This window comes from Apteryx rowi, unplaced genomic scaffold, assembly GCF_003343035.1.
Source record: "Apteryx rowi isolate R43461 unplaced genomic scaffold, aptRow1 scaffold_379, whole genome shotgun sequence".
Lineage (NCBI taxonomy): Eukaryota > Metazoa > Chordata > Aves > Apterygiformes > Apterygidae > Apteryx > Apteryx rowi.
The window spans coordinates 763756-777482 of NW_020450296.1; the positions used below are offsets into that span (position 1 = coordinate 763756).

The window sequence follows — 13727 nt, forward strand, 5'->3', positions numbered from 1 at the left end:
GCGTTTCTCTGAGCGCAGCAGTCACGTCCCTAACAGGTCTCAGTGGCTTGCCTGAACCCAGTCTTTTATTGGTGCTGCAAAGGGCAGCAGAATAAGAATATGGATAAGAAGATGATGGATGGATGGATAGGCAGACGGATATGTTGAGAGTGTTTTGAAACGCTGATTTTTCTGTTCTGATTCAGCACACAGCAAATTGTGAAATTCTGGGGTGTCCCAGAGGAGTGATGTTTTATTTTGCAGTGAGGCGTCTGTGTGCTGCATGTCACCGGCCACAGAGCACGAGGTGCGCGTGCATTTATAATTTGCTGATTTTTCTGATAGGCTGCAAGTGAAAGATAGTATGATGAAAAACAGGCTGAGCATCATGCTCCCAGCAGGATGCTGAGTCCTGGGCCTGCCCGGTGGTCCAGCACACATCTGAACCTCATAAGAATCCCCACTGACTTCACTGGACTGCTCATGCCTTCGAAACTATCCGTATTCCTATCTGCATTTGTGGATTAGACCCTGTTCCCTGAACTACCTGAACTAAGTTTGAAAATGGCTCCGTTTGTGCACACTGTGCGTGTGATCTTTCTATCACTGGCCTCCCGGTTGTTGCTGGGATCAGATATACGTGAATAATAGTTTCCTGTGTTTAATATATCTCCTTCGGGGACTTCTATGGCCAAAAGGGATTTTTGATCTTCACAGCATGCTCCACATCTCCCTTGCTTCTCAGAGTATTAATAAGCGAGGTTAAATAGGACAAATCCCTCCCATTCAGTGTTAAGCAGAGTTTATTCTTTTCATAGCAGACATGAAAAACACCCGGAGCAGATGGGTGCTGCGAGGGAGCTGCTCAGAGGTTGGTCGTGCCATTGCGTTAACGCAGACCTCTGCCCTCTTCGAGGACATCTCTCACAGGGATGTCACACCTCTGTCCACAGAGCAACCCGTTCACCTCGGCAGAATTGCAAAGGTACCTCCAAACTTCCTGTTCGGCCGGCAGCTCAGTTTGGGGGGAGCCTGCCAAGGGCGATGTTTTAGCTCTGCTTTGTTTTAGGGGCGTCTCAGTTCTGACAGAGAAGGGCACGGTGGTGGGACAGGGGCAGAAGGGCCTGAGGGAGGGGGAGAGGGAAGGTCTCCAGAGGCAGAACAGATACTGCAGGCACTGCTAATAGTGCTGAGGCTGGACTGGGACACAAAACCCCAAAGCCTTCGGGACCAGGGAACGCACCTTGGCCTGATGTTATCTGAGATTCGTTTGATGGAACAAGAGTTTAGGGCTGAACAACAGCACTTTTAGGATATCTGCCCCAAAGACAAGCCCGTCTCTCTTTCTGTCCATCCTTCCACCTGCACCCTAATAAATGGAGCAATGTGGCCATGTGTCATGGCAAGAGACGGACCCTCTGGTCCTCTGCACCATGTCACATCACCTGGCTGTTCGTTCAGAGCGGGGCTGAGAACACGCTTGCAGTAACACACTAGGACACTCTCATTTTGCCTTGAGTTTTATTATTACATAAGCAAAGGCAGCCCAACAAAAAGTAAAAGAGAAGGTCTCTAGCCGTCGAATAACTCAGTACAGATCAGGGATGTGAAGCCCAGGGTTAATAAGGAGTTAGGCAAGATATGACAAATAGGAATGCAAACCATGGTGAAACTGGACAGGATGTACCTCTTCACAGGGGACAAGCTCCAAGCAGATCAGAAGAGTTCAGCTAGCTGAAGGGGGGGAAATTTTGTTGGGACGCTTTTGAACTTGCCCAAAATCACACCACGGCCAGGGGAGGGAAATGTATACCAGCATTTTGTATTTACTATTGCCTTTTCTGCCTTGGTTACAAGAGGGATTGTTTTTGCCTTTACTACTGTGGTGGCCACGGATAAAAAAATTGCTGAAGATTCTGGGACTTACATGAGTATGGGTCTGACCTAGCCACTTGCTCTGCAGCGGGTTGTCTTTGGCCACCATCGTCTTGCTGCTCTTGTGCTGGACAAAACTGTGCGTCACCACCACTGAGCTCCTGCTCCAGCACCTCGGGTTCATGGCTCTGACGGAGAGCCGGGTCATGGTGTGTTTCCTGGGGCTCCGCACACTTGCTGGGGCTCACATCCTGCTCCAGGAGCTGCAGCTTCTGGGCCTCGCTGGGACTGGGGTTCTGCTGAGGGGCCTCACACGCCTGGGTCTCATTGCTTGCGTCTTTTCCCAGTGTCTCAGAGGGACAATTCAGGTTCTGCTCTGCTGACTCCATCTCCAGGACCTGATGGCTGCTCGAGGCATTTTCTAGTGTCTCAGCATCCTGGGCCTGATGGTCGTTCATACCCTGTTCTGGCATCTTGGTCTCTTGGGCCTGGTGGGTTTCTGGGTCCTGTTCTGGTGTCCCATTCTCTTCAGCCGGACGGGTATTTCTGTTCTGCTCTGCAGTCTCAAAGTCCAGGATCTCACCTCTGTTTAGGTCCCATTCTGGTGCCTCGGTCCCATCAGCCTGATGGGTGTCTGGCTCCCGATCTGGTGTCTCAGCCTTCTGGGTTCGATGGGTGTCTGGGATCTCAGCCTCCTGGACCTGATCGTTTGCCCTCTGCTCTTGGACCTGCTGGCGGTGGGAGACCCTCTCAGCTGCGTGTGGCCCCGCTGGCTGCTGCTCCCTGCCTGCCTCCTCTTGGGCTGTCGGCTCTTGACCACTTTCTAGTCTCTGGCACTGCCTGAGCTCCTTGTAACAAGCCTTGGCCACACGGAAAATCAGACTGAGAAACTCACTGAAGTCAACCCTGTCATTGCTGTCGTCGTCCAGGAAGCACAGCACCTTCTCCACAGTTTCCAGGTTGTGGGGGTTCTGTAAAGAAACAAGCAGCAGTAAGAGCGTTTGAGCAGGGCTGACGCAGCCTCTGGGTGGAAATCCGGGCTCCCCGCGCTGTGCTCTGCAAGCAGCTGACCCTGGGAGAAGGAATAACCTTTCTTCTTTGCTGCAGATCGTCTCGCCTCTGACCATCTCCTTGCCTTTCCCAAGGAGCCAGGTGCATGCATGTGCATGGAGAGCACTTTGATCCCAGCCCTGCAACCCCGCGCGCACACCCTCGGCGGACACTGGCCGCAAGCCGGATCCTCACCGCTATCACGTCTGCAAACTCCTGCTGGATGAGCTGCCTCAGCTCCTCCTTGCTCAGGGTGCTGCAGTCCCCATCTCTCCCGGCATACGTATAAAAAGCGGCAATGATGCTGATGATGTTTTCTTGGAGTCGAGCCATTTCCCTGCAAACCTGAGTCAGCCTGCAAGAAAAGCGCCAACAAAAAGGGGTCTTTGTATGTTTTTTTCAGATAAGTTACTCTTAAAGAACATAGCTGGACAGGGAGAGAGAGAAAGAACTGCCAGAAAAGGAGCTAGACAAAATAAAGTAGAAAAAGGGAAAGAAAACAGAGAACAAGAAGGGACTCCTGGGAAAAATGAATCTCTCACCCGCTGCAGAGGCGGCTGGGTATGAAGATGAGCAGTGATGGCTGGAGAGACGAGGGACGGTGAGAAGTGAAAGGCTGGGGAGGCGGATAGTAGGAGAGGGGAGAAAAAATCTTCTCCTTGGCCTTAATTTGGCTTTCTGTCGAGCAAAACAGAGCTGTGAATCCAGGTTGCTTCAAACGAGCCACAGAATATTGTAATTCCAGGTCTCTTTTATGAATTTTTTGACTCATAAAAAGCCAACATAGAAATTCCTTTAGGAGAGCTCAGCAGTGGCAGCTCCAGGAACACATTCATGGCCAAAAGCTCCTGCTTTACTGCCAGTAGCAAAGTTGGACAGTGTGAAAATCAATGAGTTTCTGTATATCCAGGCTTACCTGGGTCAGCAACAGGAACAGCTGAGCTTCGGGAGCGCGGTGTAAAGCGGATCGGGTATCAGAGGTGTTATATAGGGTTCGTAATCATAGCCTGCATCTTGCAAAGGAGACACCCCTTTAGCACAGCGCCCTGAAACATCTCTACCCAATTACACTGTCATCCCTTGTGTCTTCATTTATCTCTTCCTCGTTAACTTCTGCACTAATGTTTTTCTCAGAAGTTATTGCAGGGTCCATCCTAAGCTTGCCCCACCTGCAGACGCATCTCAGAGGCATTTTACGGAAGAGGCTATTTTTACCATTGGAGGTTTTTGTTTAAGGTGATGCCTGAGGAGTGCCCGCAATTCTCGTGTTGGGCAAACGTGTTTCGTGAGACTGCAATCCCTGAGTGACGCGGGGCTGCTCCGACACCCAGGGGAGGAGGCCGCGAGGAATGCCTTCATTTTGAATTAAAAGAAAGAAAGAAAGAAAGAAAATTGTGATGTTAAGATGAATATAATTCCTTCCAGAACCTCCCCCTCTCCTGACTGTGAGATAGGCATCAAGCAAAGAAATCTTTTCAAATAGTGCCACCAAGTGGCACTTGGAGCAGGCCAGTGGTGTGGCACCGTGTGGCCGATCCTGCAGCTGTATCGCTATTTACCAGCTGGGGAAACTGAGGCACAAAATAATTTCCGGAGAAACGAGTGTAACGCTTTCGTTCCCCTGGCTGCTACAAATGCCAAGAGCTCTTTCCTGGGCACTTTCAGTAAGACTTTTAAGTGTCCTGACTTTAGCCTTCTACTTTTTAAAGTTCTTTTCTTGGCCAATAAACAGCTCTTAAGAGAGACTGAAAAAAATTAAAGACAGAAATCCATATAGCTTTTAATGTACAAGGCGGTGTTTTAGACACAACAAACAAAATACAACCAGTTTAGTTTCAGAAAAAAAGCACCATGAGGAAAATGCACTGGGTGGCTCCATGCCCGGCATGGGGAGGGTTAATGGCTCCGGGTGCATTTGTGTAAAGGCCCCGCAGGTGTGCGGGGTCAGGAGGGGATAAATAAGGGAGCTGAGGAGCCCCCAGGCAAAGCTGGCTGTGGGTGTAGGAGGGCTCTGCAATGCTGTCCTGTCTCTTGGCCGTGTGCCGGGAAAGGCGGATTGCTCCTGGCAGTGCCCTTCGGGGAGGGAAAGCGCTGGAGCTGAAAAATGCCGCGCTGATAACTGTGATGTTTAGGGTCTCTTGAAGCCTCTAGCAATGACTGTTCTAGTTTCTCTTTACTGCTCAAACTTCAGCTCTGAACTCGGTCAGCTCGAACCCAGCTCTTGAGTGTAGGAAGGAGACTCTCAATGCTAACAATAATCCTGCCTCTGTTTCCCCCCTCCTATCTGATTTTTGATCTATCAACCTTTCTATCCTATCTGCATGAAAATGCACCGCTTTCCTCTAATGTTGAGTGCTTGCTGCTAACCTTCTCGTTAAGCTGCAGTGAGGGGGGAGAGGCACATTCTGGCTGGAGTGATTCCTACTCGCATCCCTCACCCAGGCTCTGAGCAGGGTGGTTCCTCTTCTTGCAGACAGCCAGAGACAATAACAGGTTTATGTTGTTCAGGATTTCAAACATGCTTTGTGAAACAGAAAAGGTTAGAGGGTCAAATGATATGTGAATGCATTTAAAGAGAGCAAAAACTGCATAATAGGGAAAGGGACAAAATCACTTTTAGTACAGCTGGAAATAAATTGCAATCTGGAGAATCCAGGAAGAAGGCAGCAAGTGTTTCTGATCCTCTTGTGCTGATGAAATCACCTGACCCTTCAGTGGTGCTGGCTTGAGGCAGGTGGGAAGTGGGCTGCACGAGCTTGCTCCTGGTTTCTGCCGAGCCTGGGGGGCTGCAGAGGGTTGCAGTGACGGCAGCGAGCTCCACGCAGCTGCCTGACCCTGGGGGTGGGAGCGATCTCTTCAACGGGTCTGAAAAGAAGCTGATCTGCCTGGGAGCGCAGCAAAGCATTTGCATTGCTTTTTCCCAGGGGAGCTGCTAGTCCAGCAGAGCCAGATCACTTAGCGCCACTTCCAAGTGTTTCACTAGGGCATTGCCTGYGCCTGCCTGCCGTGGGCCTGAGTTGGGAGCTGCGTTTCTCTCGCGTGGGGTGTCCTCTGCCGGATACGGCATTTTATGTGAGCAGGAGCATGCGATGTCTCTGGTGTCTTGAAGACCCTGCGGGGATGGACTGTGAATTGCAGCAGCACGGATCACAGAGCAGGTTGCCGTTAGTCGGCTCGGCTGTGCTCCAGCAGCAGGAGCCATGCAGGTTCTCCTGGATCTCTGAGCGTTTGCTCCGCTGTGCCGTCTCCACCGTGATCCAAGGGAAGCGCAGCCTAGCAAGAGCTCGTGGTGGTTTGGGCCAAATAAAGCTTGAGCCCTGACTTCTTCCTTTTCACCCAGTATAAAGGGAAGGGAGGCTAGCTGGCCTCCGAGGCCGGGCTCTGTGCAGTCGGAGATTTCCCAGCACACCGAGACCTCCAAGCTGTGCTGGTGCTAAAAAGGGTGACATTAACATCGCAGCTTAAAAACTCAGGGCAGGTGGGGCAGAGCCTCATTTTAGCATGTCCTTCCCCGGGGTGGCACCTGCGTTCATGGGAAAAATAAATGCTTTGGGAGGTTACATTCAAAGCAGCCAAGATGCACGTTTATCTTGGCTGAATTTCCATGGCTGATTTGCCACAGAGGAGAGGTGCAAGGTGTGGCGCAGGAGGGAACGAGTCTGCAGCACCTTGTTTGCTTGGCAAACCTGCTGTAATTACCACAAATTTTTGAGGTGCCTTTGCCAAAGCAGCTCTGACTTCTGAGCTCACTGGCAGAAAATGCTTTGGGGCAGCAGGCAAACAAGCTCCTCTGGATAGGCAGAGCATATATGCAGTTTCTCAATAAAAATAAAGAAAGTAATCACTGTTTATTCCTGCATGACTCAGTTCGATTGTTCCTGCTCAGCAAGGAGGATTGGAAGGGTAGGTTAGCAGGAGGGAAAGTGCCCCGCCGAAGGTTTAACGTGAGAAAGCATTTAAACATAGGTCTCGGAGAGCTGGAGGGCTGCAGGGCTTGGGTGGCTGGGAGCTCCTTTTGGGAGTTTAGGAAAAAAGCAAGGGACTGGTTAGTGCCCGCATGGGACCCCAAAATTTTCTTTGTAGCTATTGCCTTCCCAATCCACCCGTACCTCTTCTGCCTGTTGTTTCCTTCTCTCTTTTGCCTGTCGAGCCGAGGGGCAGTTTACGCTGAGGTTTTAGCTAACCTCCCTTTTCTTGCCTTGTTCTACATGCAAAGCACAATTCCTAAACTTTGTGAGAGCTGGAGCCCATTATACGGAGCGCTTATCGCTACATCTCTGGCGTTATCAGGAATTCAGCTAATGGAAGTGAAATGCTTTATTTTCCTACGCTCCGTAGGCATTCCAGCAAGTTGTTTCTGTTGCAACCCTCTTTATTGCTAATTCATTGTGACATTAAGAAGTGAGATACATCAGCGTTTCTCTAATACACGTTCCTACTTTTTTACATGTTAATGAGCATATTTAACATATTTCTTCAGAGATAATTGGATTCCAAGGCTCCCTGTGGTAATGCACTGAAAGCCAGCTAGCAATGCCTTTAATATCTAAAAGACTCTTTCTGCGTTTGAATAATCTCACAAGTAAAATTAGGAATTAATCTCTGGGCTGAAACAAGACTTTTGTGGATACATTTTTTTGTTTTGAGACAGTTTTAATACATATTTTAAGACCTGTCATTATGGAGAAGTTAATTAAACCCTTCCTTTGCATTTCTACTATGGAACTTAAAGAGGGGCATGGGTATTTCAGATCGTCTCGTTGCTCTCACCCATTGATCCTTCTCCTGAAGACAGGCTTTTTCTGTGATTCATTTGCTCATGGCTTATCCAGCTGGGTGTTTTAATGCAAAAAGCAGGAGTTATGTTTGGGTAAGTTATTTTCTGAAGGGACAAAGGAAATCACAAGTTTACTTATCCAGGTCTACGACTGGAAGAGGAAAGGCAGTGGTATGTAGCTAGACACTAACACTTCCCAGTACATTACTGTGTGCTGTGTTTTATAGAGTTGATATGAAAGTCTGTGTTTCAGTTTAAGCAGATCTTTAGCAATCAGAGACTAAGAATGAAGCTAACATGGAGATTTGGTTATCCCATATTTGCCGATGTGAAGAATTATTTCGCCTTCCTCTGAAGGCATTTGGTTTCCGCTGTCAGAAAAGATAGCCGGTGAGGTAGCCGTGCATCGGCTCCTGTCGGGCAGTCTTGGAGGCCAGATGTTTGTGAACGCCGTTAACTGACAGGCGATAAAGAAAAAATCACCCAGCTACTACTCAGTTACCGCCAGCCCAGACGACTTTGTCTAAGTTTTGCGGTTTATCTGTCACTAGGAAACAAGTTTTGACCGTGCCTGTGTTTCTTCCCTTGTAATTTCTTCTAATTGTAGCCGGAAATCTCTTCAAGCTGTACGGGCGCGCTGTGCTTTCCCCTCCCTGGCACCGCCGGAGGACGCTGCTCCTACACCCGCACTGACACGCGTGCACACGCGTGTGCGCACGCCTGGCGCGGGTGCACAGGCCGCCTACAACACCCCCCGGTGCCGGTCCRTACGCGAGGTCTGCTGCATGCTCCCGGCAGCGCAGACCTCGCTTGCGCTCCTCTCCAGAGCCGCACACGTGGTTTAGCTTCTGGAAAACCAGCTTCTGGTCAGAGCTCCGACCACGCTGAATTTTGCCTCAAAGGTGAATTAAAGCAGGTTTTTGTGGTAGCGCTTAGAGACCAGGCAGGCGTTGCAGCAGGCCGGCTGTGACCCTTCCTGCTTGCCTTTATTTCTGTGCTGTGCAATGCTGAGCCCTGAGCCGCGGCACGCGCGGGGAGCTCGCCTGGAGAGGAGCAAGCAGCACCTCGCTCACGCATGTCGCCGCAGAGCGTGCACGGCCTGCCAAGCACGTCTCCCCTCTCCCCGGAACCGGCCTCGGAGGAGAGGGTCTCGGGCAGGACCGCGCAGTCGTTCAGCTTGGTCTCTTCTGCCTTGCTGCGCTGAGGGTTTGGTGGAAACCTGAGTCACCTTTTGTGGTCACCGTGGAAGTGAGTCATAGGCTGCAGTCGTCCCAGCTGCTCCCCTTGGTGGTGGGGATAATTTTGGTGCTGTTCCCCGTTAGCTTCCTTGCTGGTCAGTACATCTGCAGGAGAATTTAAATTCCTTCTGGTAGCCAGTTGCAGGAGGAAGTTGCAATTTTGGGGAATGGCTAAAGCCTCGGGTTTAGGGGCATCTCTGGTTGGGGCAGGAAGCCACCTTCTCCTGTCCTGAAAACCACCTGTAGCCCTCAAGAAGCGACTGCGGTAGCGTTGAGGGCCAGACGGAGACAAAGCGACATCGAAGGGCTCGGAGGCGGCCGTGGAGTGCAAACGGGAGCGTCGTCTCGAGCAGAGGGTGGAAGGGGGCAGAGAGGACGTGTTGGGAAACGTAACCTGGTTGAAACCCCACCAAAGGTGGGCTGGGAGGGTGGTGGAGCTGGCTGAGTGAGGTGGCATGGGAAGGAAGGCGTTGCGTTGCCCGGCCGGGGAGAACCGGCATGGGTGCTGGGGGCGAGCCGGAGCTTGCCTGGCAGGGAAGCGTTTCCGGCAGCGGTACGCCGGCGCTCGTGGCCATGTGAACAGCCGGGCCGGGAAGTTGGTTGCACAAGACTCGTGGGGTGGCAGCAGTGCGAGAAGCCAGGCAGGCAACGCGCCTTGCTCTGCGCCCTGTTATCGGTGCCTCTTGCAGCCAGTTCAGCAGCGCAACACTTGTCTGCTCTCTCCGCTCTTTCCTTGTTTCCAGAGAGATGAACAGACACGGAAATATCCTGTTTTCTTCTTCTTTTTTATTGGCATTCATTTTTCTTCATCCTGGTTTTCCCAAGAAGTACGGCTTTGAGGCTCGCGTTTATATCTAATTACTCTCAAACCTAGTATTTGCAAGTGAATTAGACACAGTGGGATGGTTCAAACCAATGCTGAATCCCTATGAGTTTTATGTAAATAGAAAGCAACGTGATTAACGCTGCTACTGGAGGAAGGGCCAGTCGGTTCTCCCTTTACCGGGCTGTTGGATGCACAGGAGAGACGGCTGAAGCCAGTTCTGCCTATGGCCTGCCTTAAAAACCACTTTTCTGCTTGTTTATACTGGAAAGGCGAGTGCAGAGGAGGGCGCCGGGCCTCTGCCAGGCTCCCAGCCCATCCCAAGAAGCTCTTTCCCCTTCTCTCCTTGTACACGTTTGTGCTGAAACTTCGAGCCGGTCACTGCCCAAAGGCGAATGAACCCACTCCTGAAACCAGCAGGATGCTGAACTGGAGCCTCCAAACCAGAGGGAAAGAGTCAGATGAAGTGGGGAGTCCTGGGCTGAGCTGGAGGTGGCCGAACTGATTTTTTTTAAGTGCTTCACTTCTTGCAGCTCTTGGGTGTTTTGAAGAGCTACTTGGATGTGCTAAGGGGTGCTGGTCTCGCTGCTGTTAGTAAAGGGGGGTAGATGCTCGTTTTAACCGGACTTCGCAGTCCCCTCGCTGTGCCCGGTGGACCCTCTGGAGCTGGGGTGACTCAGACCAGGGGAATGTTGGCTCCAGCCTGGCACCGTTCGCAAGTGCTGACGTGCAACAGTTGACCTGCTTCGAAGGATCAGCTTCCTCCAATGACTCATCTGGCTCCGGGGAATAAACAGCACCAGCCTGGGGGACGGAGGAGCTGTTGTTATTATGGCGATGCTGCTGCCTGTTTGTTTGTTGTCGGCTCAAAATCCTGGGCAGGGAGGATTCATACCAGACAGGCTCATGCTTGCTGATCCTGCAGGTTGAGGTCTGCCTAGGGAATCAGAGACATCTGTCTTCCGAGGGGCAAGGGAAGGACGTTGGTAGCCTGCCCAGAGCGGCTCGTGCTCCCTGACAGCGGCGTATCGCTCTCTCATAGTCCCAGACATCTTTATTCCGACCTCTCTCTTTTCGGGAATATCTCGTCATGGCCGACGCTTTGGAAAACGTGACTTAGGTGATGTTTTGGAAAGTTTGAGCTCCCATCGTGTGAAAGCTGGACTGAGATGTCTGTGTGCGAGCCCTCAGCGTTATCAGCTGTGCCTGAGAAATTAGGCTCCTGCCTTTTGCTTGTACGCAAGGTTCAGCCAACACCAGGCTGGACGGTGCCTTGTCTTTTCCTTCCCCTCTGCAGGAAAGGGCTAAATTACTGGCTGATATGTCAGGAATGTCACAATCACACCTGATGCCTCTCTTCCAGCTGTACCAATTACACTCCACCCTAATGACGAGGCCGTCACAAGGTGGCAATGACGACAGGGGTGAGGGGAGGAGGAGGAGGTCGCCGTGAGGGGGCATGAGACCGTCCGCCGGAACAAGGAGGTGGGAGAAGGTGAGGAAAAGGCTGTTTGCGCGTTTGGAGAGCCAGCACGGTACCTCCACAGATAGCAGTGACCAGCGAAAGGCTCTAGCTGGGGCTGGTCCTCTTCTTGCCCTGCTGCTTTGCCATTGGCACCCCAGGCCCAAGGTTGCCTCCTGGGGTCGGTACGCTGCTGCCTAACCACAGGGCGATCTCTGCCCCGGACTGCTTGGCTGGAGAAGCGTTCGCCAAAATTACATGCACCCACCAAAAAATAAAGCAAAATAGCTTTTTCAGGTTTAGTTTGAGCAGCCACCAATCCTTATGGCCCTGGGTGGACTGTGGAGTCCTTTGAAGAGCTGGAGAAATCTTCAGCTTGGTCTAGATGAACATCTCTAACGTGCTGAAACTTCAGGAACAGGAAACTCTCACTTCTTTGCCTGCTTGAGGAAATGACTCTGTCCCTAGGGCTCGTTGCTGTCTGCGTTAAGCACTCGGAAGTGCTCAGGGTAATGCTGACAAGCTCTGGGCATCCGTACATGGATGGCTGAATGTCTGACGTGCCTGGCTGGAGCGCACTGTATTGGCGTATCCATAAATGCAAGCATGTAATGGGGATTAATGACTTCTGTAATTGAGATTATGTGGGAGAGCCCAGCAATTTGTGTAGGACAGATGTCAAAAGAGCATCTTATAACAGTGAGCGGAGCTTATCTGACTTCTGCGAATGCTGTTTGGGAACACAGTAAAAAACATTCCTCTGTTTATCATCTTCACTTCTTCATCTTTAGTAGTCATTTTTATGTTACTATAGGCTATCTTTGCTAAGGTTTGATTTACAGGTGTTTCAAAAGTCTCATACTGCAGATCTAATCTAACTTGCAGCAGAGTCGTATTGCAACATAATGGATAATATATGTAGTTCCAGGCACGATAATCCGATATAGTGGCTTGGGAATGATAGCTGTTGATTTATTTACCAAAAAAAAAAAAAAAGAAAAGAGGACGGAAATAGTTGGCAAACTTTTCAGGTTCATGAAGATTTATTCTCTCAATTCAATGATGTGCTGCAATTATTGCTACAATAAGAAGGACTCGTTTCATCTCTCCCTAACTGCACACACACAGTGCTAACATGCAGACATGATTTGATATGCATACGGAGGTGGAAAATCCCTTCTAACAGAAGACGTTAAAGATGCGGAGAACAACATGCAATCATTCAGTAAATGACTTTCACTGAGCGGTTCTTTGCGGATGCCTCGGCTGCTTCTCGTCATTTTTCCGGGCTGACCTGAGTTGCGGGGGGCTGTTTCACAGCAGCAAGGCACACGGGAACCTGTCCCTGAAACGCCACACCGAGCGCAATAGCAGCGGCTGGGCAGGAAGCGGCAGATGATATCTCAGTTACACTGCAAGCAAATGCAGGAACAGTTGGTGTTTCCTTCTCCCTCTGACCTTTCTACAGCTTTTTAAAGCTTTATCCGTTTACTGCGTCAGGCTGCTGCTAATATCTAGAGATATAACTCCGTTCTTTGCGGTGCTGTTATGCGATGGGGGAACGAGTGAGGCTCCTTGCTGCTCCTGAGCAATATGAARCCTTTTAATTACACTGAGTCCAACCCAGGCTTCGACTGGAAGTTGTGCAACAACGAGGCGTCCGTCTCTCAGCATTACTCCTCTCCTGGTTTCTTCTGTAACTTCCTTCTGTGCAGTGCTTGCTCTTTCGTTAACCCCAATACCTCCTGCTGTTTTGTATATCCCTAAAAGACCTTTCCCAAACTATGTTAAAATGATGCCTTTCAGCTGCTTTTCTTAATATTCTCATAACAGTTTCAATCTAAAAGACCTGTACAAAAGAGGATAGAAAGCCCAAGGACAAGATCCTAACTGAATTTAAGACTTATTATGAAAGTAGTTCTTCGTATGTGGGAAGTAAAAAGTCTGAAGATGAAGAAATGGGTGTCTCTGAATGCAATTACTTGCGTTGCCTACATTTCTGCTATTATTATTGCACTTAATATTATGCAATAGAAATAAGGGTCTTAATTAAGAGACGATTGAAAAAAAAATTTTTTTTATTTAACATGAAACCCTTTTCTCTCTTCTTGATACAAATGAGAAATCAAGAGAACCACCAGAGGGAGATCCCATTTGTGCAGGAAAATCTCTCTCTGTTGCATGCTGGCGGCTGCCGCCCTATTTCTTGCCTCGCAGCCAGTTCTGACACCTTGCCAGGCACCGCTCCACGATGGCGGCGGTGCGGGTGGTGGGGCGGATGGGCGCCTGCCGGGGACAGCCGGTGTCGCCGAGCGCTGCCGCACTCTGGGGCGCGCAAGGCTTTGCGCAGATCGTGCTTGGGGGTGCACAGGGATCCACATGCGTGACGAAGCACCGAGCCGGGCAGGGGTCACAGGCGATCACGCCCTGAGGACAGCAGGGCTCCACCGGCGAGGCCGTGGGCTGCAGGGGGAAGGTGTCCACGCAGGTCCCCACCACCTCGAGGGTGCAGGGCTCCACCGG

At 50.6% G+C, this 13727-nt stretch overlaps 1 protein-coding gene across 1 annotated transcript in view; it reads left to right on the plus strand.

The window, feature by feature from the left end:
- Positions 1 to 13727, plus strand: part of LOC112969950 (keratin-associated protein 5-4-like) — a 35699-nt gene that overhangs the window by 14493 nt on the left and 7479 nt on the right. Inside the window, exon 6 of the mRNA XM_026073802.1 lies at positions 801 to 964. Coding sequence (XP_025929587.1) covers positions 912 to 964 — 53 coding nt within the window. The 5' untranslated portion in view covers positions 801 to 911. The remainder of the gene's footprint in view (positions 1 to 800; positions 965 to 13727) is intronic.